Source organism: Emys orbicularis, chromosome 1 (assembly GCF_028017835.1).
Source record: "Emys orbicularis isolate rEmyOrb1 chromosome 1, rEmyOrb1.hap1, whole genome shotgun sequence".
NCBI lineage: Eukaryota > Metazoa > Chordata > Testudines > Emydidae > Emys > Emys orbicularis.
Window position 1 is genome coordinate 199,426,900 of NC_088683.1, and position 24,958 is coordinate 199,451,857.

The following is a 24,958-nucleotide window of genomic DNA, read 5'->3' on the forward strand; positions in this document are numbered from 1 at the left end:
CATGCGTCACCGAGCAAACAGGAAGGGGACTTTCAGAATTCCCAAGGAATTTAAGGGGTGGGGCTCACAATTGGTCACCTGAGGGCAAGGCAGTAGTGTTCAAACTGATGACCAGAAAGGTGAGAACAGGCATTGTGGGATACTTCCTGGAGGCCAGTTGCAGCGCTGTAATCAACCAGGGTGTCTACACTGGCACTGTGGCACTGTAGCCCAGGCGCAGAAAGCTGTACGCCTCGTCAGGGTGATTTTTTTACCGCGCTGCAACTGTACAGTTTCTGCACACTAGGTTGCTTGGCAGTGTGTACGCTTCGGGAGTTACACCACAGAAAGCTGCTTTACTGCGCAGAAACTTGCCAGTGTAGACAAGGCCTTACTCTTTACTTAAGTCATGAGCTCATTGAAGGCATGGGTGTGTATGGCAGAAACCTGAATTATTTGTACTTTAATTGGGAAGCAGGAGATAGAAATTGTCTGGACTGTGCTATAATACATTCTATAAGTGTGACTCTGTTTCAGAATTATTGTAACACAAAGCAAGGCTCCAATCCTGCAAAGACTTAACTTTACATCCCTAAGTAGTTCTACTGAGTTCAGTAGGACTACGCACATGTATGAAGTTAAGTATGTGTGTAAGTCTTTGCAGGATCAGGACAGAAGGGACAACATACATGCCATACTATATCAATCGAGCATGTGAAATGCCTTTATAGTAAGTGTTATCTTTCAAAATGTCTGTTTACATTTTAGATGATGCTCCTCCTGAAAACACCTTTCCTTTGGCTTTTTCAGAACTAGAACAGCAACTTCAGGTAAACTTTGATTTTTATTTTTAACTGATTCTATACCATGTATAATAGATTTTTAAAAAAACAAACAAACTTGAAACAATATATTTGTGCTGCCATAGTTAAGTTGCTGTGAGTGTTTCAGTGGTGCACATCTGAGCTCTAAAAATTTATGGGACTGCACATTTGCATAGAGAGAGAAACTATATCAACAAGGAGATTGGTTTGAATTTTCAACCCAGTGCAGGGAAATTTGGCCATTGTGGCAGTTTCAATTTTTTTTTTTATTTACAAATTATTTGTGTGCAAACCTTAACAGGGCCCATCCTGCTGCCATTGGACTGAATAGGAGTTTCACTGCTGATTTCAATGGGAGAAGGATTGCGCCGATACTTTGTAAAATGGTTTAAAGCCCATATCCAGTCCAAGATCGGCTCCAGGCAAGATACTTCACTGAGGCTACAAAGCATTCAGTGAAGGTGGGGCAAGAAAGGACTGGTATACAAAGGTTTTTCTTGCATTTCACTCCTAAACTTAATCTTAGGCCATCCTGGTACCAGGTCAGTCTCCAGCATAAATTAGAGCAGGGGTTCTCAACCTTTTTCTTTCTGAGGCCCCTCCCAACATGCTATTAAAAACTCCATGGCCCACCAGTGCCACAACAACTGTTTTTCTGCATATAAAAGCCAGGGCCAGCGTTAGGACGTAGCAAGCAAGGCAGTTGCCCAGGTCCCATGATACAGGGGGCCCCACAAAGCTAATTTGCTCAGACTTTGGCTTCCGTCCTGGGTGGCGGGGCTCTGGGGCTCGGCCTTCAGCCCCATGCAGTGGGGCTTCAGCGTTCTGCCCTGAGCCCCAGCAAGTCTAATGCCGGTCCTGCTTGGCAGACCCCCCTGAAACCTACTTGCGGCCCCCTAGGGGGCCCTGGACTCCTGGTTGAGAACTGCTGAATTAGAGTATCCTGAAGGTTACCCTAATTTATGCTGTTTGGTCAACAGCCCCCACTACAACAGTCAGTGATCATAAGGATGTAAACACCTCAGCCATGTTCCCTTTGCCTCAGCCACACTTTCAACATAGGAGCTGCTATAGTGATGGGGGAATCCTCCTGCCGCCTGCTAAGATGGCTTTAGTGCTGTAGTTTGTGATGCAAGGATAACACAAAGCAGCCCAACTCACCACAGAATCGGACCATTTCTGTGGGTCCATGGAAACTCAGAGGTTTAGGAGGCAAAGAGCTGGCTCCCTGTTCCTAGGGTCAGTGCCCCTCCGTAGTAGCAGCAGAATGACGACAGTTTCATTTTTGATGGCTGCTTCAGATCATATCTTTCCCAGGAACACTCAGGCTCATGTAAATGACAGCAGGCATCCTCTGACATTTAAATGCAAAGGCAGGTGCTTTCCTTACGTAAACTGGGAAATATTTTCAAAGGAGCTATGTGGTCCAATGATGTTTCCTTAGCTGTCTTTTGTCAACTAAGGAGATGATGCCAGGGAGCCACTGGTCTGGAGAAACCTCATTTTCTGTCCTTCCCACTACTCACCAGAAAGTTGACAGGGGAAGGGCTGGAGGATAACGGAGGCTGTCCTCACCCTCCCCATCAGAATACAGAGAACAGGGGTGGGCCTGTGGGATTTGTAGGGAAGGTAAGAGGAATGGGCCCAGAATACAGAATTCTGGTGTAAAGCTTGGTATGTTAGCCTTTCTTCAGTCTGCCGATCTTCCTGCTGGCTCAGAAGGCTGTGGATATTTTCTGCAGCATATAGCCCTAATTTGATTGAGCCAGTAGTTTTTAATGGCTAGACCACTGCATGGGAGTCAGGAAACCTGGGTGCTATTCCCAGCTCTGCAGTGACTTCCTGTGTGACCTTGGACAAGTCACTTCACCTCTCTGTGCATCTGTTTTTCCTGTGTAAAATGGAAATAGTGATGTTTACTTTTCTATGTAAAACACATTGAGATCTCTGGATGAAGAGTGCTATGTATGACTATCTTCGCTGCTTGTGATATTTAAAAACAAAGTTACCCAGATAATCTGTTATTGCTACTTTACATCCAAAGTGACTATTTTTTAAATTTTTTAATTTTTAAAAAATTGTTTGCGGTGTTGGTCCCAGGATGTTAGAGAGACAAGATGGGTGAGGTCATATTTTTTATTGGACCAAATTCTGCAGGTGAAAGAGACAAAACCCAGGGGTGAACACTTTTCACAAAATGATCTTATCTGACCTCTCAGTCCTCATCTACAAAGGAAACCTGCACAATACCTTCAAAAGATGAGCTTGGAAACTTAAATTCATAAGACTGTGTCACCAGATCCCCTCACCACAGGTGGCACCTCCCCCTGGCCACTCTGGGAATTAGCTCTTTCCCAGTCCAAGGCCCCCTTTGGCTACTCGCTGCACACCCTGCTGCCACTCTCTCGCGCTTTCTGCGACTCAAGGTGCTCCTTCTTCATGACTTGGCCCTCCAGCCAGGTCCCTATGCATGTTTCCCCCTTCTGAGGTATCAAACGCAGTTCCTTACCAGCAGTCTTAGTCAGCCTTTTCATTCACTGCCCCGATGATGCCACTTTCACAGTGGCTGGTAGACCACCCTCTACTCTAGATTCCAGCTCAGGACCCTCTAGTCAGCAGCCAAGGTTTGCACCATCCTGAACCTTGCTTCCTTTTTGCCTGAGCCTTTCGTACTCCTTCTGGCTCTGATACCCACCCCAATCCCCCAGGTTTGCCAGCCCAATCTTTCTCCTCTCAGGGAGTAACTGAAGGCTAATTTCTATAGCCCCAAACACACACCCCTTCTCCTAGGGAGTGACTACAGACTACTTCCCTGCAGCCTCTCTCTGCTATCAGCTCTCTGGCTTTGTAGAACCCCATTCCTGTTCCTACACAGATGATCTTCCCTTAATTAGGGCTTTCCTCTCAGCCTTAGTTCCCCCAGTTTGCAGCCTAATTAATTGGCCCCTCTGGTCTACATTAACCCCTTCAGGGCAAGTGTGAAGAACACACCCTATCACACTCTGCTAGACACTAAAAATCTCTCTGCACTAAAAACCTCTTCCAGTCCTGAAGAACAGCTCTGTGTAAGCTCACAAACTTGTCTTTCACCAACAGAAATTGGTTCAATAAAAGATATTACCTCGCCCACCTTGTCTCTCTTTTTTTTTTATTAAGACTTTTACAACCTACTTTTAGTACATATAATACACTCTCTAAATGTATACTTTCACAATAGACTGAAACTGCTCCTCTGGAAGCATTTAAGTCTGTTGGATAAATAATAGCCTTTTACAAAATATTCTAAATACACAGTGGAAAAATTCTACAAGGAGCCCTCTTGGTCTGTTGAGTCCATAACATTTTTTTTTTTTTTAAGAACTGCCTAAATATTTCCTTCTCCCTAAAGAACTCAAGATGCCACAGCCAATCCGAAGAAACCATCAAAGGCTTTGGGTCAGATAGTGTTCTTTTTATTATCTTTCAGGAACATTTTTGTAATATCAGGGAAGTATACATTATGATGAGTGTCTGGCTGATTCTACCAGATTAATTAATGTTGGTGCTTCATTCTTAGGCCACAGTCCTTCTAACACTTACACACATGCTTACATTTATACACGTAAGTAATTACATTGAGTTAATGTGCAAGTGCTCAAGTGATAGCCAGATTGGGCCTTAAGCTCAGACTTTTGTGCTGTGTTTAAATTTAACAGTGAATTCAGCTCAGCCTTGAGTTTCCTTCCTTCCTTGAGTTTGTTTCACAACTATAGTGTAAATGAAATGGATTTTATATTTAATATCTTAAACTTTATTTGTATCTACTGTAAACTAGCTAGGCAATTTTATTTTGATTTTTCTCTGAATCCAAAATGCTAAGTCAATTGTAGCACAACAATGAGAAATCCTTTGACTTAAGTATGCTTGTGTGTATCTTCACAATAAAAATACCAATATTTCAGGCTACAAGGCTTTCCTCACGGTGTCAGGTTTATAGGCAGAGACACTGATATTTTATTAAGAGAAACAAAGTATACATGTAAGTGCAAGGTAAATGGATATACAGTGGTTGATACTCAGTTTTTCTTAAAAAGTAACTTGCCAATTGCGAGCTCCCAAACTCCTAAAGGAGGATTTTGAAACTTGTAATATCAAAGACCACAAATTACTGGAACCCTTGTGGTGAGATTTTCAAAGCCACATAACTAATTTGGGTATTCAATAAGTGACTGACAATCTCAGCCTTATAGTTTAGTGCTTTTAAGCCAGAATCCTGGGCAGCAGTCTACAGACCAGATATCAGGCAGTGTGCTACTCTCTTCTCTGTTGGATGTGTGGCCTTTCTCCCTAGATGTCAGAGCCCCGAAGAGATACTGACAGCCTTGAAATGGATCATCCCACTGCCATTCATCACTATCCGGATCCACCCACCCTTTGTGCACTTGCTTGTGGGAGAACTCTGCAGAACTGATCTTGGTACTCCACAGAATGTGTGCACTTCCCATTGAGCTGTGGAGCTTTGTCAGTCCGCTATAAGCAGAGATTCTGCAGAGGTGAAGATCCAGATCCAGAATAAATATTTCTAGATGACTAATTGCAAATATTTAGTGCTTTATAGCCATTTTTACAACAGAGCACTTTTGATAATCGAAAGTTAACTGCTTTTTCTGAAAAATGGAAATTTTCATTCCAGTATTCTGATCTACTTAGTGAAGTCACAGCAAGAACTTTGTTCTAAAAATACATTTCTGAAAGTTCCATTTTCCATTACTCTGCAATGGAAAAATTCCAAGGAGTATTACTTGCTTTGTATTAAACAAAACAAACTGCGGCACAGCTCTGATGGGCTGCATCAAGAAGACATTATAGGTGGGCCTCTAGGGCCCACTAGCCTCAGAAAGTTCAGCGTGTACTAACTACACAGCAGGCTAAACTATCTAAGTAGAAAAGTTGAATCATTCTGACATATTACAATTAATAAAATAAATCCGTATGCAGAAATTACCAGGCTGCTCAACTAAAGCAGAGCTGATATAAATAAAGCTCCCTGTTCTTCCACTTTCTTCAGCATGTTGTCCTTAGCCCCAATTCAGCAAAACACTTAAACGTGTGCTAAGTACCACTGAAGTCCGATGCTTCCTGAATAAGGATGAACTTAAGTACATGCTTATGTGTTTTTTCTGAATCGGAGTCTTGGGTCCAGTCCTGTTTCCCTCACATTGGACTCATGCAGTCTATGGGAGAGGGGACATGCTTTCTGCATTTGGGAGATTACTGTGAGGAAGTAAAAACCTCTGTCCCTCCCCCCAAAGACTGGTTCTTCTGAGGGGGCTTTCTTGATTAATAGTGTTATGAGAGGTGACTGCACTGCCTGAAATCCCATTTTTTGAACTAAAAGATATGCACCATATTTAGACATCTACTTAACACCTAATGCCTGAAATGGATATTTAGATTGCTGACTACAGATGAACGTGTCCAACTTTAGACACCCAAGTTATTGGGCCCTGTACTATGTCTCTCCAGTCTCTGCTCCCGATATGTTTTGCTCCATCTGTCTCCTCCTCTCTCAGTTATGCTTTCCACTCTCTTTGGGTGTTCCTGTTTTCCCCTGAATAGGGAAGAATGTAGTCATGGAAAATTGTTCTTATAAAAAATAATGAAACTCCCTTCCATGGCCTTACATGAAATCATGAACTTGATTCTCAGCAGCACTGGTTTTATGCAGTATAACTCTGTTAAAATCAATAGAGTTAGATTAGCATAAAATTGATGTAACAGAAAGACTTGCCTCATTTATGAAGTCACAGGTAAATTTAAGTCAGATTTTATTGGGAAAGTAATGAGAATGTTCAGTGCTATAAAAAGAGAAGTTTGTTATGTGAGAACAGAAGAATGGCCATACTGGGTCCATAATGGTCCATTTAGCCCAGTGTACTGTCTTCTGACAGTGGCCAGTGCCAGAGGCATCAGAGGGAACAAACAGAACAGCACAATTATCAAATGATCCATCCCCTGTTGTCCAGTCCCAGCTTCTGGCACTTAGATGTATAGGGATACCCAGAGCATGGGGTTGCATCCTGACCATCTTGGCTAATAGCCATTGATGGACCTATCCTCTGGGAACTTATCTAATTCTTTTTTGAACTCAGTTATTCTGTTGGCCTTCACAACATCCGCTGGCAACAAGTTCCACGGGTTGACTGTGTGTTGTGTGAAGAAATACTTCCTTATGTTTGTTTTAAACCTGCTGCCTATTAATTTCATATGTTATGTGGAGGGGTAAATAACAGTTCCCTATTCACTTTCTCCACACCATTCATGATTTTATAGACCTGTATCATATCCCCCCTTAGTTGTCTCTTTTCTAAGATGAACAGTCCCAGTCTTTTTAAACTCTCCTCATATGGAAGCTGTTCCATACCCCTAATCATTTTTGTTGCCCTTCTCTGTACCTTTTTCAATTTCTAATATATATTTTTGAGATAGAGTAACCAGAAATGCATGCAGTATTTCAGGTGGGGATGTACCACGGATTTATGTAGTGGCATTATGATATTTTCTGTCTTGTTATCCATCCCTTTCCTAATGGTTCCTAACATTGTTAGCTTTTTTGACAGCTGCTGCACATTAAACAGATGTTTTCAGAGAATTGTCCACAATTACTCCAATATCTCTTTTTTGAGTAGTAACAACTAATTTAGAACCCATCATTTTGTATATATATTTAGGATTATGTTTTCCAATGTGCATTACTTTGCACTTATCAACATTGAATTTCATGTGTCATTTTGTTGCCCAGTCATCCAGGTTTTGTGAGATTCCTTGGTATGTAACAGACAAAATTAGTAGCCAGTCCTGTCTGTTCTCAGCCTTTATAATGACACTTAAAATTGTAGTGACCATGAATAAAGATGTACAAATTATTTTGCAAAGGTGTAAAAAGTACATTATAATTTTAAATATTCACTTAATTCTAAAAGTGCCTTAATATCCTATATTTGCACTTAATAGTCCATGAACTTATCCATTTGTTCTGTAGTAATAACATTATAATGTTAGCATTTATAAGACATCCATACCAACAGTATTGGGGCACCGTACTAGGACTAGAAAATAACCAACTCTCTCCAGAGTAGATCCAAAGTCTCTCCACTTCCTCCTGAGCATGGTAGTACAGTTTCTAGACCAATCATCTGACCCATCCTATTACTTTAGAGGAAAATTAATTGATGGATTATGGTTGCACAGTGGAAGCTAGTTACCGCTTACCTGGTCATCAGTTTGGTACATAGTGGTTGCTATTGTTACGGAGGTATGTTGCAGGGCATTGTGATCAACATGGCAAATGCACAAGAGGTCATTACTGGGCTTCCCAAACTATGCAGGATGTGTAGAGGGAACCCAAATATCCATTCTGTCCCTCCACATCAAGCCCAGAGGTACATCTGACAAAAAGGGCTATCATGGTGATGCCAGCTTAATGGATCATAGAGTATGTCTATACTGGAGCTGGTAGTCTAATTTCCAGCTGAGGTAGACATACTTGCACTAGCTCTGATTGAGCTAGTGCACTAAAAATAGTAGACGCTACAGTGGTGAGGGCGGCAGGACAGCTAGCCACCGCAAGTATGATCCCATTCAACACCCTATGTATTTAGCCCATCCCGCTGCAGCTACACTTCTATTTTTAGCATACTAGCTTGAACAGAGGTATATCTATCCAAGCTGGAACTACACCTCCAGCTCCAGTGTAGTCATATCCAGGTTAGCTGATATCTATATGTGTACACAGGCAGGCCAGACACAGTGTATGATGCAAACATTTTTATAAACTCCAGGCTTTTCAGGAGCGGACACATCTGTGTTGCTGCTATCCAACAAAATTTATATTAATGGAATCTTCGTCCCCACATTTATTCTCGGTGAGCCTGTGTATCCACTGCTTCCCTGAATTAAGAAACTATATCCCAACTCACTGTTGTCAACTCTCGTGATTTTATCATGAGTCTCACAATATTTGGTGTTTTTCTTTAAGACCCAGCTCCTGGAGTTATGAGAAGCTCAGCATTTTTTTTTAATGAAAGTTTCTAGCCCTCATGGTTGCAGAGAAAAGCTTGAAAACATGACCTGAGTGCACCCTAAAGGCCCTCAAACAGAAGGTAAATAAAAAGAATCCAAAATGTTTTGTTTTATTATTATTATTAATCTCATGTTTTAAAGCCAATCTCATGATTTTTGAACACTTGGGTTTGGCAGTGCGACCAACTACCCAAACTAGGACAATTCAACTACAAACTTGGTGGGTGTAGGATGGTGATGTATTATGGATTTGAAAGGTTAAGTGCAAAGGGGCAGGTGACAATGGCAAAGAATCACGGAAAGTTGCTTTCTTCAAACAATGAACATCTTCATTAGAATAAGAAAAACAGCATAATCCCAAAAGATTCTCTCTTCTTTGCTATGGAGCTTCTTCCTAGACTCTTCCTCCAAGCCGTCCTGCCTGGCTTCCTGCTACACTGAAAGAAACAGTGCACGTATCCTCACACAGAAGGACTGATGACATGCAGTTACAGTACAGGATCTCTGAATGTCTGCCTGTTGCATTCTGTACAAAGTTTGTGCAAGCCTGACCGAGTGTTCAATAAACTATGGAGGCTTTAGGCCTTGCCGCAAATTAGGCACAGCTGGACAGACAACATCACCTGAACCTGTGACTTTAGTCAGTGCTGCTTGTATTAGCTCGGTGAACCAAATGAGAGTTGCTGTGGGCACATATTTTGCCAGTGCAAGGGAATGAGGTTGGATGACGCTAAAATAAGAAGGATTAAATGTTGGCAACTGCTGCTATTAAATATAACAATGTTTCCTTTGTGGCTGCGTGTGGTTTTTTTAAAATCTTTTGTTGCAGATATGCTTTTATATATTAACTGTATGGCATAGTGAAATGATACTATATTGAGAATAAACTAAAGTATGCCTGTTGGACTCAACACAAATCCTGTAAATCAAATTGATTAAGTATTCTAATATGCAGGCCAGACACAACCAGTGGCCAGTGCAACCTAACAAAACATTACCAAAAAAATGCACAGACTTTAAGGACAAGAAATGCATGTTCTGGGAATTCCCATTCTCTTTTTCCCTGCTCTTTAGTAGGTTGGATTGCTGTGAAAATGCATTGTTGGGAGCCAACAGGACACTAATAATTACGTGTCATTGTTCTGTGAAGGTGAGATGATGATATTTGCTGAACCACTACAATAGCTTCTTTGAGATAATGGTGCTTGAGGCCTTTGCCCTTGCATTTGTTCTTTCAGGACTTGCCTCTGTAGACTCATTTCTTGGTGGTAACAGATTTATTCCCTCATTAATTCTCTGTCCTCTTGCCTAAATCAAAAATACTTTCTCCTTTCTGCAAGTAAACATTTTAGCAGAATCTCCTTGCCATGCTCCTCTGCAGGTCAAAAAAGAGAACTTTGCTTGTTTTCCCATTTCCTTCCCCAGAGATGGCACTTGTGATGCCAGATGCCCAGCACCTCTCCTGCCCTGTAATGAATTTGGTGCAGTAGTGGCCGGTAAGCCAGTGGGCTAACTAATCAGCCTGTGCACTAAAGTACACTCTGCAGTTACAGGATTCCAGTCCTCCTTTCTTCAGAGGTTCTCTTTTATTTCTTCAAAATAACACAAGTTCTGTATACCAAACTATCCTTTCCTCCCCTTGACTCAGGTTCCTCCAGAAGATTTTATTTACTCCCCCTGCAGGATCACACTCCACAGGCCCTCTGTCTGGGAGTTAAGGCGAGTCTCCCTGCTTCTGCCTGAGAGTCATACATAAACCCGTTTCTTTCCCCTGACCTAGGGACTCCTGCAAGAGCCTACCCACTCTGTGTAGCTTTCTGGTTCAACTGAGCTACTTGTAGTTTTTTTGTGAGGACCAAGTGATCAAGTTTTCACCTCATCTGTAGCCTCACAGCATCAGCTGTGAGGCAGCTGATTTATCTCAGGGGGGCTGGATCTAACTCTCTTTAAGTAGCCAGCTAGCCTACGACATGATCACTGAAATGAGAAAGTTAGCACATTAAGTAGTGGCACATCCAATCCTCAAAATAGCAAGAAATATGATAGTGTTGGTTTCAAATTCCAATTTCTTCTTACAAAGCACTTTGTTTTGGTGATTCTAAGGGTACGTCTATACTTACCTCCGGGTCCGGCGATAAGCAATTGATCTTCTGGGATCGATTTATCGCGTCTTGTCTAGACGCGATAAATCGATCCCGGAAGTGCTCGCCATCGACACCGGTACTCCTGCTCCGCGAGAGGAGTACACAGAGTCGATGGGGGAGCCTGCCTGCCGCGTCTGGACCCGCGGTAAGTTCGAACTAAGGTACTTCGACTTCAGCTACGTTATTAACGTAGCTGAAGTTGCGTATCTTAGTTCGAAGTGGGGGGTTAGTATGGACCAGGCCTAAATTGTAAAGACACAAGACAACACCGTCCCAAAAAGAAAGTAGGAAACAAAGTTTGGGCTGGGGGACAAATGGTGGAATGTCATTCAAGAAGACTAACAAAGATTACTTATTGCAGACAAACAGGAGCCTTGACAGACCCTGAGGGCCCACTAAGGGAAAGGAAGGCCCTGTTCAAGAAAGTTTTAGGCAAAAGTGATAAGTTTGCTTATTCTCAGTCATGGATGATAGCTGAGAACACACTGTGATGCTAGAGAGGCATAGTGAACATCTATGGGAATACCTGGAAATTAACATTTCCACCAAATTTGATTGCCGAGCTAGAGCACTTAGAGATTATTCCAGAGCAAATTATGGCTCATATAAACTCTCTCTGCTAAATTGAACATTCTGGTTGGCAGCCAGGGAGTTGGACAAAGCATTATACCTCCCATTTTACCTGTGATTGATAGAGAGCAGTTTGCTATCAAATAATAAGTCTGCCTGTATTTCATATAGAGCTGGTAGAATTATTTTTCATGAACAATGTAGAAACTTTTTGCAAATACCTTTCCCTGAAATTTCAAGTTCTCAAAAAATTTCAGTTACTCAGTAAGCTTGTCAAAAATAGAAAAAATAAAATAAAAAGGTTTTGATGGAATTTCAAAAATTCTCAACCAGCTTTAGTTGCATGCCAGTTTAGTTTCATTAAATAAAAAAGGCAGAATGAAATGTGACTGCCCCGGATAACAGAAGATTGCTAAATAGGTCCCCTAGCCCAGCATGTGTATGAGCAGATATGATGTAATGTACATGCTGTCCAACGTGCAGCTTATTGCAATAAAATTCTCTTGGTTTGACATTGTCCATATTTCAGTGTACAGTGGCTAGATGCAAAGTATGGAAAACAAATAAAATAAAAAGTCAAGCAGAAAAGGTACTCTTGGGAATAATGTTGTGTTGGAAGGGAGATGGAGGTGATAACAAGCCTTCTCTATCTTCTGTGGAACCTCAGATTAAAAAATTTAATATTCTCTCTCAAATGCAGCTTTAAAAATAAATCAAGCATTATTAGTAACGGCTTTTCTTAAGTCCTCAGATGGTCACAAAACGAGATCAAACTAGCTAGAGACATAAAGGGTAGCAAGAAAACATTCTACAAATACATTAGAAGCAAGAGGAAGACCATGGACAGGGTAGGCCCGTTACTCACTGAGGTGGGGAAAATAACAGAAAATGTGGAAATGGCGGAGGTGCTTAATGACTTCTGTATAAGATGTAGGAATTTAATGTGAGGAATTCTAAGAGTGTTAGTTCATCCCAATTTGCAGCAGTTGTGTCAGATAAGAGATATGGGATTTCACTGGTGGAACCCAGGTCTATGGAATAAGGAATACCTGAAGTCGTTGCAGACCGGGGTACCTCTTTGGTACCTTCTGTCCCCTTCATACTGTGGAAGTGTAGGGGATTCAGCAGAGCAAGGTGAATCCTTGGGGTAGGCAGTGGAGAGTCTACCCTGAGTTATGAGCTCTATGATAGATGCCCTGTAAACACCGCGATGGACCCTCCTGAAATGCCTTGTGTGAGATAGGGCAGATAGTGCCTCTCTCCAGTGTTAAATTTTCATCTAAGTTGTGGCCTGCCATTTAAAATCCGTCCCTGTGTCTGTCCTCATTCCCTTGGATGTCCTGAGGAATGAGGAACTCTCTCTCTGGGGCTCTGACCTCACCTGAACTCAAAGCTGTTTCTTAAAAACAACTTGTTCACAGCAGTATTGTTATAAATGTCTTAATTTAAACTGTCAGAACTCATGTTGTATTGAAAATGAATGTTTGTACATCCACATTTCTTAAAAACTACATACCACTTACAATTAATTCAAATGGCCTGCATCACATCAACCATTTTTCTTCATTAAGGCACATCTGAAAGAGACTCATTATTAAGTAAAAACCCTTTTGTTCTTTCTCTGTAAGTAGATTTAATCAAAACTATGCTTTGTAACTTTAGCTACAGCAAAAGATTTCAGAGTCAGGAATAGGAATAACCGAAGTACCAGTGCGCTGCCATTCCTGCCATAGTCACTGAAAGCATATTCCTCCCTAAATAGAAGAGTCCAAATAGAGCAATGAGGGGTAGAAATAGATTCACTTTTATTCCAGAGGGCAATTGGATGCTCCTTAGCAGGACAGTAGAAGAATTATTTTTAAGTGTTTCCTTTTGATTTAAACAGGTGGCATGATCATGTTATGTGGCATTCATGTGCAGTTGATTAATTCATGGCTACCAATTGAAAAATATTAAATTTCCTACAAGTATTATGGACAAAGTGTGAAGCTCATCTCTGATGTCTGAATTAAGTTGCATTTTTTTAGAAGGAGCAATACCCATCAACCTCCACTTCCCCAAATTGTACTTTCAACACGTTCGTTTTAATTCTTGAGAGGAGTCTCAGGGTGGGATATTTTTATTTGCTGTATTTACAATAGTGGATTTCCAAAGTTTGCATTCTTCTTTTAAAAACAACTTGCTGTACTAATATAGGGACTGCATAGAGTGAAGTCAGTGGCAAAACTCCCATTACTTTCAATGGTGGACAATTGGGTCCCTATTATCTGAATACTCTTAAAGAAATGTTTTCATTGTCCTCATAGTTTTGCACTTCAACAGCACCTTCCATCACTGGAACTCAAAAGACTTCACAAATATTAGTGAATTAAGCCTCACCTCAGCCCTTAGGTAAGTACTGTCTGTTTCCTTTTGCAGTTGTGAAAACTGAGACACAGAGAGAGAAACTTGCCCAAGGTCACATCAAAGGCTGTGGCAGAGATGGGATAGAGGCTAGGGTTGAAATTCTGGCTCCCTGGAAGTAAATTGCAAAACTCGGTCCCAGATCTTCTGGCTGACAGTGGTGTTCTTTAACTATAAGACCATGTTCCATAAAGTGGGGGGGGGGGGGGAGGGAAGCATGTATATGAAAACAAAACTAGTTAGCCAATGGTTCCTCGGTGTACCCTTTTCTAATCTTATAGGTGTTTATGTTTGAATTAGAGCTCTTCCCACCCTCAACTCAAATTAATTTTCTGCTTGATTCTGCAGTGAAATTATAAATACCATATTTTATATTGTGGTGTGGATATAACTGGTGCCCCAGATTTAGCATTATTACTTCACTGTATCTGACGAAGATGTTGTATAGGGAGAATATCCTTCTTCTAATCCAAATTTCACTGATGGCTTGCAAAGGTGGCAAGGAAAATTATGAAAATACTTGAAAGGTTAAAAGGTTTATGTTTACATGTGACAGATGGGAAATAACAGTAATAACATTTGGTCTGGTCCTGCAGTCCTTGTAGTAAATAGATGTTTTCCCTAAATAAGGACTACAGGATTGGACCCAAATCATATCTTGGTTTTTAAATAGGCAAGATTTCATTTCTAATGTTTGTCACATGCAGAAGCATTAGATTATTTTTTTCCTTCTGTTTATGAAGCCTCTGCCTCCTTGCCATGACTCTACGGAATCTATGGAGGTGTTCAAACAGCACTGCCAAATAGCAGAAGAATATCATGAGGTCAAAAAGGAAATTGCACTGCTGGAAGAAAGAAAGTAAGTAACTTTTCTCCAAAGAAACCTCAGTATTTACTTATACGTTCAAAGGAAAAGAAGTGTAATTTGCATGAAGAAAAACTTTCATAATTATTTTAAAATTACTACAGAACCATTCACATGGAATATGATTTCTAGGTTAGTGAAGGAAAAGTGGAAAATGCTGCCAGAAGTAGGTATTAAAGAAAAATGGTATTTTTGTTTGAGTAAAGAGACTAAAAGAGTAAAAGTTTGAGTAAGGAAGCTAACATTCAAGATCTTGATCTATAGAAATCCTTCGTAATCTAAGCCAGAAGGTCTTTGTGACCCTATTCCCCTGCCTGGGACATCTGCAATTGGACAGAGCAGGCCGTCTCTCTGTCCTAAGGTTCGGCCATGACCAGGACGAGAGCAGAACTTTAACTGTCCAGGGCTCTCAATTATGCAACTGTCCACTGAAGGACATCCACCAGAATCCCTTTATTGGCTGCTTTTAGGACACTGTATGGCCTTATTCACACATACTTGCACCAGTCTAAACTAGTGCAATCCCCTGCGTAGACACCCTTATTTCAGTTTTAAGAATGATTTAGTTCTGTATAGCTTAAATTTGTTTTTAATTAACTTTAGTTAAACCTGTGCAAAGACAGTGTGGACCCTGTGATTTGTAGTTTAATTTAAGGTGTGATTTTAAACTATTGCAACCTTGCATGTAGACAAGCCTTCTGGAAGACCCATTTATTATGGCATATCTACCTTTGACCATTTTTTCGGTCCCTCTCTGTCCAGTTGTTTTGTGTTTCATTTCCTGACTACTCCTTTTCTTTTTCTGTTTTCCTTTTGCCTGGCAGGGTGGTTTGCCTGAGTTACATTAAGTTTATTCTCTTGCCTGACCTTTCTGATCCATTTGATGGTTTATTCTCACTGGCTCCATCCTGTTTATAGTAATGGTTTGCATTGACTTTATGGCATGGTGCTCAGTTGTTGATCACCACAATTATATAAACAGATTAAACAAAAATTTTTGACGCTAATTGGATTCTTCCAAGGTGTAGTTAATGTTAAATCAAATGCCAGACATTGACAACCAGAATGATTCGGCATTTTCAGTGAAGAGCAAAAGAGTGAGAATAATTCAGTTGAAAATAATACTCTAAGTAGATCCTTAATCTACTGTACTTTCCATTTCTGTTGTATGGTATTTGGATTTTATTTTAACAAAAGGTCAGCCATCCCACAGAAAAAGCCCTTTTTGTTGTAGCTGTGTTTCACCAAGCCTTGGATTGGGGTGGAGTCAGAGGTAAAAAGCTAATTCAAGAGATACATCCTTCTTTAACAAACCATTAATTCTGATGCTATGGGACTTTGGATTTTCCTCAGGGCAACAAAAGCATAATTTTCTGCCTCAATTACCCCAACTCAGGAGATTCCTTTTGAAGTCATGTAAGAAGGTGAGGTATGATCAGAGACCCAACTGTAAAAAATGTTAAGATTTTAAGCCCCAGACCTGCAAGTGGGTCCAGATGAGTGAACACCTGCCCTTCTTGCAGAATCCCCTGTAAGGATGCAGGTATCTGCCATCAAAGGGCAATCATAGGACTGGGGTCTCAGTTATTACCTGAACAAACTTCCTACTAGCAGGGATTTTTCTACTAATTCCAATGATTTTTGCAGCAATTTCTTATTTTTTTCCTCCTGCATTAAGCCATACAGGTATTTTATTGCCTGACAGATATGATTGCTAGCTGAGGCCAGCTGAGAGAGCTATGATATTAAGGATACATTCCAGAATGTGGTCCTTTATGCACTGTTAGAGCCCATAGTTTGATCTTTAAGAATTGTTTTCAGAACAAATTATAATTTCTGTTTTGAGACAAATTGGTTTTTGTGCATAGGTGAGGTAGAGACTGTTTGGCATTAGTAGTTGGTCAGGATGTACCACCAATGTCAGTATATTTAAAGTATATGTAGGGTAGGAAAAGCCATATTCTTTGTACTAAAGGTGGAGGATGGACCAAATGGCATGAAAAAATCCAACAAATCTTTCCATGATTTAAAAGATTATTGAATTTGGGATCCTAAAACTGACAGATTTTCAAAACTGTCCACCTAAGTTGCACAAGCATAACCTGCCTCTGGATGAGCAAATACAAATATGCATGTGTAAAATAAATGTCTGCATGTCCAAGTGTATGGTTGTGTGTGCAAATTTCGATATATGCATTTATTGTGATTTGGGCCACAAGTGGTGAAGGTTTGGTCCAGAAGTTGAATGGAACTGATTTATTGTGAGTAGATCTAAAACAAGGAAAAGAATTCAAAATTAAAATTAATAACATAATATGTAAGTGCTAACAATGTATTTTTGTAACTTTAGATGGGAAGAAATTGAGACTATTTATCTGTTCCACCGCCGATATTAGTCCAAAATTTTCAAACTTGTCTAAACTTGGTTGTTGAAACTTGTCTAAACTTGGTTGTCTAAAGTCAGTTACATATTTATAATCCATATTTAGCACCCAAATTATTTCAGTGGGAGCCATTGATGCTTGGCACCTCTGAAAATCCAAGTCTGATACTTATATATCAAATTATGGATTTAAGTACCTTTAGGTACCCAGGCTTAAAAAGGCGGTCTTATTTTTTTATTTTTTCAGAAAGCTGATATAAATGTTTTATTACAAGTGATACATACCTGAATGAACTACACACGTTTTCAAGCAAAACACACTTGAGACTTTGAGGTTTTTCTTTAATAAAAATCTTTTAAAAATAGTTTATTGCATATGATAGAATGAAATTTGTCTTTTGGGAACAGAGTTATATATATACAGATACTATGACAATAGGCACATAAGAAATGTTTAATGCTGGAGATTTCCAAATATATATACAAAAATATATCCAAGCAAGAGTGGCTATGTAATTTCTTTCTGGACTATTGTTATATGCCTCCTAATAATATACATGATACCTAGATACCATGGTGGTGGGTGCATTAGAAATGCCTAGACAGATAAGGATGTCAGTCCAGCACCTTTTACTAGCTCTCAATTCATTTAATCTAAAAAAGGAGGAGGAGAAAATGATTTTTGGCCTGTTGACTAGTTTTTTGGATAGTACAATACTGTTCTAGACAAAAACAGTTTGAAAGTTACAGGGAACAAGATATAAGTGGGGGTATTTGCTGAAATTTAATAGACTAGAGTGGATCACACTGGCTGGGATGAAATGGGATATTAAATATTCCATAAATTAAAAGAAAGGGATGTTTTGTCTCTTCTAAAAAGAAGTGGGCTGGAGTGAAAAGTCTGTCTGAATGACAGAAGTTCAAAAATGGAGTCTTTTCTGAGCTTTCTGAAACTTCACCAGTTTAGGGACTACAGCAGATGTCCCAACTTTACTACAAAATATTATCAAATTTTAACCTTCCTTTTGTGGAAATGTGGATTCATAATAGTGTAATATGCCAGGTAAATATAATCCTTGCTTGTAAATATTGAATACAATAAACTGATAAATACACACATGATTTCTCCCTTTTATTTTGAACAAATAGTAACTTGTGCAATATTCTTCTTCCACTCAGTTCACATTTTTACTGAGGCCAAGAGATCTTATGTTAGATGGCTACCCTGCCAGCATTCTTAACTTCCTCTCCACAGATTAGTTTATCTGTGGAATGCAAAGGTCAAACACTACCTGGCAACGCATACTGCCAGGAAGCCTGATGATACAAAACTCTGTGTTCAAAATATTGAACAAGATGATAGTCTGCTCTAAACAGAATACTCCACATTGTTACTTCTAAAAAAATATTTGCAGACCAGTAAAGATCACATGGTAAATTAGCGCTATTGCACAGATCAGAATTTATCAAGGAGGGAACTTAATCATATCATGATGATATCAAAACAATCATAAGCATAAATAGATGTCAGTGCCACAAGCACATTTGAATAACTACAGCTGAAAAGGGTTATTTTATAAAATGCTTTCTTTATAACTTTGTTTACATACCAAAGTGACAGATGCCTTAGAAATATGGTAGATAAATAATGTGTAATTTCTCTCTTGCCTTCTCTTCTTTCCAGGGACCTAGAGCAAATGCAGGGCAGTTAACAATCTTGGTTTGCACTTTTGTCCTGCATGCTAGCCCACCAGCCAGTGCTAAGAAGTTAGCACCAGCTGGCGTGTCTCTTTTGGCCTCCTGTTGCTTAGGGGCCCTCTCCTGGCTGCCTTCTCTTCCTGCCCTCAGACCCTCTTCCTTTGCAATGTGCTTTTCACTACAGAATGCAGGGGGAGGCAGGAGCACAAAGCTATAAAGGGAGGTGGTGAATTGGACTAACACTGACTGCTGCACTCCACAGCAGGAGTCTTTTTGCCCCATTTTCTTTGTGGGAGAGGCAGATAGTAAGAGCACAATCCATGGTAGGTGTGGGAGCAATGAACGCAGTTACCTCATGAGGAAGAGGGAGTGAGAGAGAGGGATAGGATGAGGGGATCAAAAAATGAGAATTATAGGGTAGAACAAAGGGCAAGACTGGTGGGAGAACATGCTGTAAATGGGCACAGCTCTGACTTCATTTGAATTCTGCCCATTTACACCAGCAGAGAATTTGTTCTGATATGTAGGGCAAGGGACAAACTCAACCTGAAATGGAAGAAGAGATAGAAAAGGAAGAAAGGGGTGTGGAGGCAAGAATACACCACACTTAGATCAGTGAATGTAATTTAATTTATGTTCCTGTAACTTCTTATATTTCCATGACAGATGTGTTAGATCTCTAATTTTGGGTGAAAGGGATAGGATGGCTGGTTATTTTGGGCACTTATTACATTACTATTACTAGCTAATGACCCTGGATTATGCAGTTAAATATTAGAGTTGTCTTGGTTGCTAGCTATATTTTGTATTATTAGCTCTGGCCAGTTTTATCTTTTTCCTCCCCCAAACAATTCTAACACATGCCTGGAGTAAATGTGGTCTAGGATTGTCCCTTTTCTGTGCCATGGATACCTTTTCACTTCCTTTCTTCTATGTGTATTGTAGTAGACCCCTAGTTGAGGGTATGCTTATGCCCTGACTTACACGTTAGTTCACTCTCTCTTTTTCTACCACCTCACCCCCGTCCCCACCAAAAAAAAAGAAAAAAGGCTGCCTGCTTACACAAACCTTTTATGTGGTATAAACATTCAGGTGAACTGAAGATGGGGGATTTCCATGCTTTTATTAGTGTTCATCCTCATCGCTGGATACTGCTAAACCACCCTTGACACAGATGATTACTGGCACATTAAGAGAGTTCAGAGAAGCAACACTTAGCAACTATTTTCAAAAACAGTTTGCCCGGGGAACATAGGAATTCCTATATTGGATCAGTTTAGTAGTCCATGTAATCCATTTTTCTGGCTCCAATAATGGCCAGTACCAGCTACTTCAGAGGAAGAAACTCTGCAAGGACATATTTATGGGATAATCTGTCCTTAGGGAAAGTTTCCTTCTAATTTCCCATAGTTAGAGGAAGGTGTATGTGCCAAAGCATCTGGGTTTATATCCCTCCCACAGACCTTGATTATTTTTTTTAAAAAATTGCTGTTATAAGTTCTGGATATTCTTAGTAGCCATTTGAGGCTTAGCCATTGCCTACTCTGCAATAAAACACCTGCACCTGGCCCTTGTCAGCTGACTCAGGCTTGGGCTTCAGGGCTCTGAAATTGCAGTGTAGTCATTTGGGCTGGATTCCAAATTCAGGGACCCACCCCCTGATGTGGGGTCCTGGAGTTTGGACCAACCTGAACATCTACACTGCAATTTTATAGTCCTGCAGCCTGAGCCTGAGGCCTGGTCTACACTACGAGTTTAGGTCGACTTTAGCCGCGTTAAATCGAATTAAGCCTGGACACGTTTACACGACGAAGCCCTTTCTTTCGACTTAAAGGGCCCTTTAAACCGGTTTCTTTACACCACCTCCGACGAGGGGATTAGCGATAAAATCGGCCTTAGGGGGTCGGAATTGGGTTAGTGTGGACGGAATTCGACGTTATTGGCCTCCGGGAGCTATCCCACAGTGCTTCATTGTGACCGCTCTGGACAGCACTCTCAACTCAGATGCACTGGCCAGGTAGACAGGAAAAGCCCCGCGAACGTTTGAATTTCATTTCCTGTTTGCCCAGCGTGGAGAGCACAGGTGACCATGCAGAGCTCATCAGCACAGGTAACCGTGATGGAGTCCCAGGATCGCAAAAGAGCTCCAGCCTGGACTGAACGGGAGGTACGGGATCTGCTCACCATCTGGGGAGATGAATCAGTGCTGGCCGAACTCCGAAGCAGTAAAAGAAATGGCAAAATATTAGAAAAGGTCTCCAAGGCCATGAAGGACAGAGGCCATAACAGGGACGCACAGCAGTGCCGCGTGAAAATTAAGGAGCTAAGGCAAGCCTACCACAAATCCAGAGAAGCAAACGGAAGGTCCGGGGCTGAGCCGCAAACATGCCGCTTCTACGCGGAGCTGCATGCCATTCTAGGGGGTGCAGCCACCACTACCCCAACCGTGTGCTATGAGTCCCTCACTGGAGAAAGACACAGGGAAGCGGGTTCGGCGGACGAGGAAGATGAGGATGGAGAGAACATAGATAGCTCACAGCAGCAAGGAAGCGGAGAAACCGGTTTCCCCAACAGCCAGGATATGTTTATCACCCTGGACCTGGAACCAGTAACCCCCGACCTCACCCAAGACCCTGTGGGCACACAGGGGACCTCTGGTGAGTGTACCTTTGTAAATATTACACATGGTTTAAAAGCAAGTGTGTTTAATGATTAATGATTAATTTGCCCTGGCAATCGCGGCCAGTACAGCTACTGGAAAAGTCTGTTAATGTGTATGGGGATGGAGTGGAAATCCTCCAGGGACATCTCCAGAAAGCTCTCCTTCATGTACTCCCAAAGCCTTTGCAAAAGGTTTCTGGGGAGGGCTGCCTTATCCCGTCCGCCATGGTAGGACACTTTACCACGCCAGGCCAGTAGCACGTAGTCTGGAATCATTGCATAACAAAGCATGGCAGCGTATGGTCCCGGTGTTTGCTGGCATGCAGACAACATCCATTCCTTATCGCTCTTTGTTATCCTCAGGAGAGTGATATCATTCACGGTCACCTGGTTGAAATGGGGCGATTTTATTAAGGGGACATTCAGAGGTGCCCCTTCCTGCTCTGCTGAACAGAAATATTCCCCGCTGTTAACCACGCGGTGGGGGGGAGGGGTGAAGTGACCATCCCAGAGAATTGGGTGTGTGTGGGAGGGGAGTTAGTTGGGTTTGTGCTGCATGTTAAACCTGAAACCACAGCCCCTCCTTTTACATTGCAAACCCATTTTAAATGGCCAACCCAACGGGTGCTTGGTATGGTTAATGAGAGCAGTACTGTTTTAAACCATCCCCACTTGTTAACAAGGTTAAAAAAGCCAAAAGACTGTGTCTTACCATGGCTGCCTGCAAGCTGAAATCTGTGGCCTGGCACTGCGTGAGTGATCTCTCACACCAAACCTGCAGGCTCTCAATATAAGAGGAAAAATGCGACCTTGTAACGAAAGCACATGTGCTGTGTGATGTGAACAGCAAAATCTAACGTGAAAGACTGTACCCATTGTTCTCTAAAATGTATCTTTTTTAACCACCTCTCCCTTCTCCTCCACCAGCTGCAAATGTTTCACCTTCACAGAGGCTAGTGAATATTCGAAAACGGAAGCGAAGGACGCGTGACGAAATGTTCACTGAACTACAGACTGCCTCCCACGCTGACAGAGCACAGCAGAATGCGTGGAGGCAGTCAATGACTGATTTTAGAAAAGCCCAATATGAGCGAGAGGAGAGGTGGCAGGCTGAAGAGCAGAGGTTGCGTGCTGAAACGCGGGCTGAAGAGGAGAAGTGGCGTCAGCTTGTAAACAGAAAGCAAGAGTCGATGCTCCGGCTGCTGGAGCATCAAACTGATATGCTCCTGCGTATGGTTGAGCTGCAGGAAAGGCAGCAGGAGCAGAGACCGCCGCTACAGCCCCTCTGTAACCAACAGCCCTCCTCCCCAAGTCCCATTGCCTCCTCACCCAGACGCCCAAGAACACGGTGGGGGGGCCTCCGGCCACCCAGTCACTCCAGCCTAGATGATTTCCAGAGCAATAAGTTTTAAAGTTTTAAAGTGCAGTGTGTCCTTTTCCTTCCCTCCTCCCCCACCCATCCCGGGCTACCTTGGCAATTATCCCCCTAGTTGTGGGATGAATTAATAAAGAATGCATGAATGTGAAGTAATAATGACTTTATTGCCTCTGCAAGTGGTGCTTGAAGAGGGGAGGGTAGGGGAGGGTGGGGTGCTTGGTTTACAGGGAAGTAGAGTTAACCGGGTGGGTGGGGGTGCGGAGATTTCATCAAGGAGAAACAAACAGAAGTTTCACACCGTAGCCTGGCCAGTCACAAAACTAGTTTTCAAAGCTTCTCTGATGCGCACCGCGCCCTGCTGTGCTGCTCTAACCGACCTGGTGTCTGGCTGCGCGTAATCAGCGGCCAGGCGATTTGCCTCTACCTCCCACCCCGCCATAAATGTCTCCCCCTTACTCTCACAGATATTGTGGAGCGCACAGCAAGCAGCAATAACAATGGGGATATTCTTTTCGCTGAGGTCTGAGCGAGTCAGTAAGCTGCGCCAGCGCGCTTTTAAACGCCCAAATGCACATTCCACCACCATTCAGCACTTGCTCAGCCTGTAGTTGAACAGGTCCTGACTCCTGTCCAGGCTGCCTGTGTACGGCTTCATGAGCCATGGCATTAAGGGGTAGGCTGGGTCCCCAAGGATCACGATAGGCATTTCAACATCCCCAACGGTTATTTTCTGGTCCGGGAAGAAAGTCCCTTCCTCCAGCTTTCGAAACAGAACAGAGTGCCTGAAGACGCGAGCATCATGTACCCTTCCCGGCCAGCCCACGTTGATGTCAGTGAAACATCCCTTGTGATCCACCAGGGCTTGCAGCAGCATTGAAAAGTACCCCTTGCGGTTTATGTACTCGGTGGCTTGGTGCGCCGGTGCCAAGATAGCGATATGGGTTCCGTCTATCGCCCCACCACAGTTTGGGAATCCCATTGCAGCAAAGCCATCCACTATGTCCTGCACGTTTCCCAGAGTCACTACCCTTGATATCACCAGGTCTCTCATTGCCCTGGCAACTTGGCTCACAGCAGCCCCCACAGTAGATTTGCCCACTCCAAATTGATTCCCGACTGACCGGTAGCTGTCTGGCGTTGCAAGCTTCCACAGGGCTATCGCCACTCGCTTCTCAACTGTGAGGGCTGCTCTCATCCTGGTATTCTGGCGCTTCAGGGCAGGGGAAAGCAAGTCACAAAGTTCCATGAAAGTGCCCTTACGCATGCGAAAGTTTCGCAGCCACTGGGCATCGTCCCAGACCTGCAACACGATGCGGTCCCACCAGTCTGTGCTTGTTTCCCGGGCCCAGAATCGGCGTTCCACGGCATGAACCTGCCCCAGTAACACCATGATTTCCACATTGCTGGGGCCTGTGCCTTGTGAGAGGTCTATGTCCATGTCAATTTCCTCATCACTGTCGTCGCTGCGCTGCAATCGCCTCCTCCTCGGCTGGTCCCGGTTTTGCTTTGGCATGTCCAGGCTCTGCATATACTCCAGGACAATGCGCGTGGTGTTCATAGTGCTCATAATTGCCGCGGTGATCTGAGCGGGATCCATGATCCCAGTGATAGCTATGGCGTCTGGTCTGAAAAAAGGTGCGAAACTAGTATCTAAAGACCAGGGGAAGGAGGGAGGGAGGGAGGGAGGGGCGAGTGACGACATGGCGTACAGGTACAGGGAATTAAAATCAAGAAAGGTGGCTGTGCATCAGGGAGAAATACAAACAACTGTCACACAGAATGCACCCCCCCCCCCCAGAGATTGAACTCCTAAGCCTGGGTTTAGCGGGCCGTTGATTTGACGGAGGGAGGGGGGAAGGAAATGAATACAGAACAAATCTATTTTTTACATCTTAAGACGACAGAGCAGCATGACTGATAGCCCTCGGCATTTTCTGGGTGCTTGGCAGCAAATACTGGGCGCTTACCAGTATGACGATGACGGATACCAAT

General features: G+C 42.3%; 1 protein-coding gene across 1 annotated transcript in view; it reads left to right on the top strand.

The window, feature by feature from the left end:
• The window catches only part of MAP3K7CL (MAP3K7 C-terminal like), a 98,284-nt gene that overhangs the window by 61,117 nt on the left and 12,209 nt on the right, over window positions 1-24,958 (top strand). Inside the window, exons 4-5 of the mRNA XM_065422585.1 lie at window positions 748-809; window positions 14,725-14,840. Coding sequence (XP_065278657.1) covers window positions 748-809; window positions 14,725-14,840 — 178 coding nt within the window. The remainder of the gene's footprint in view (window positions 1-747; window positions 810-14,724; window positions 14,841-24,958) is intronic.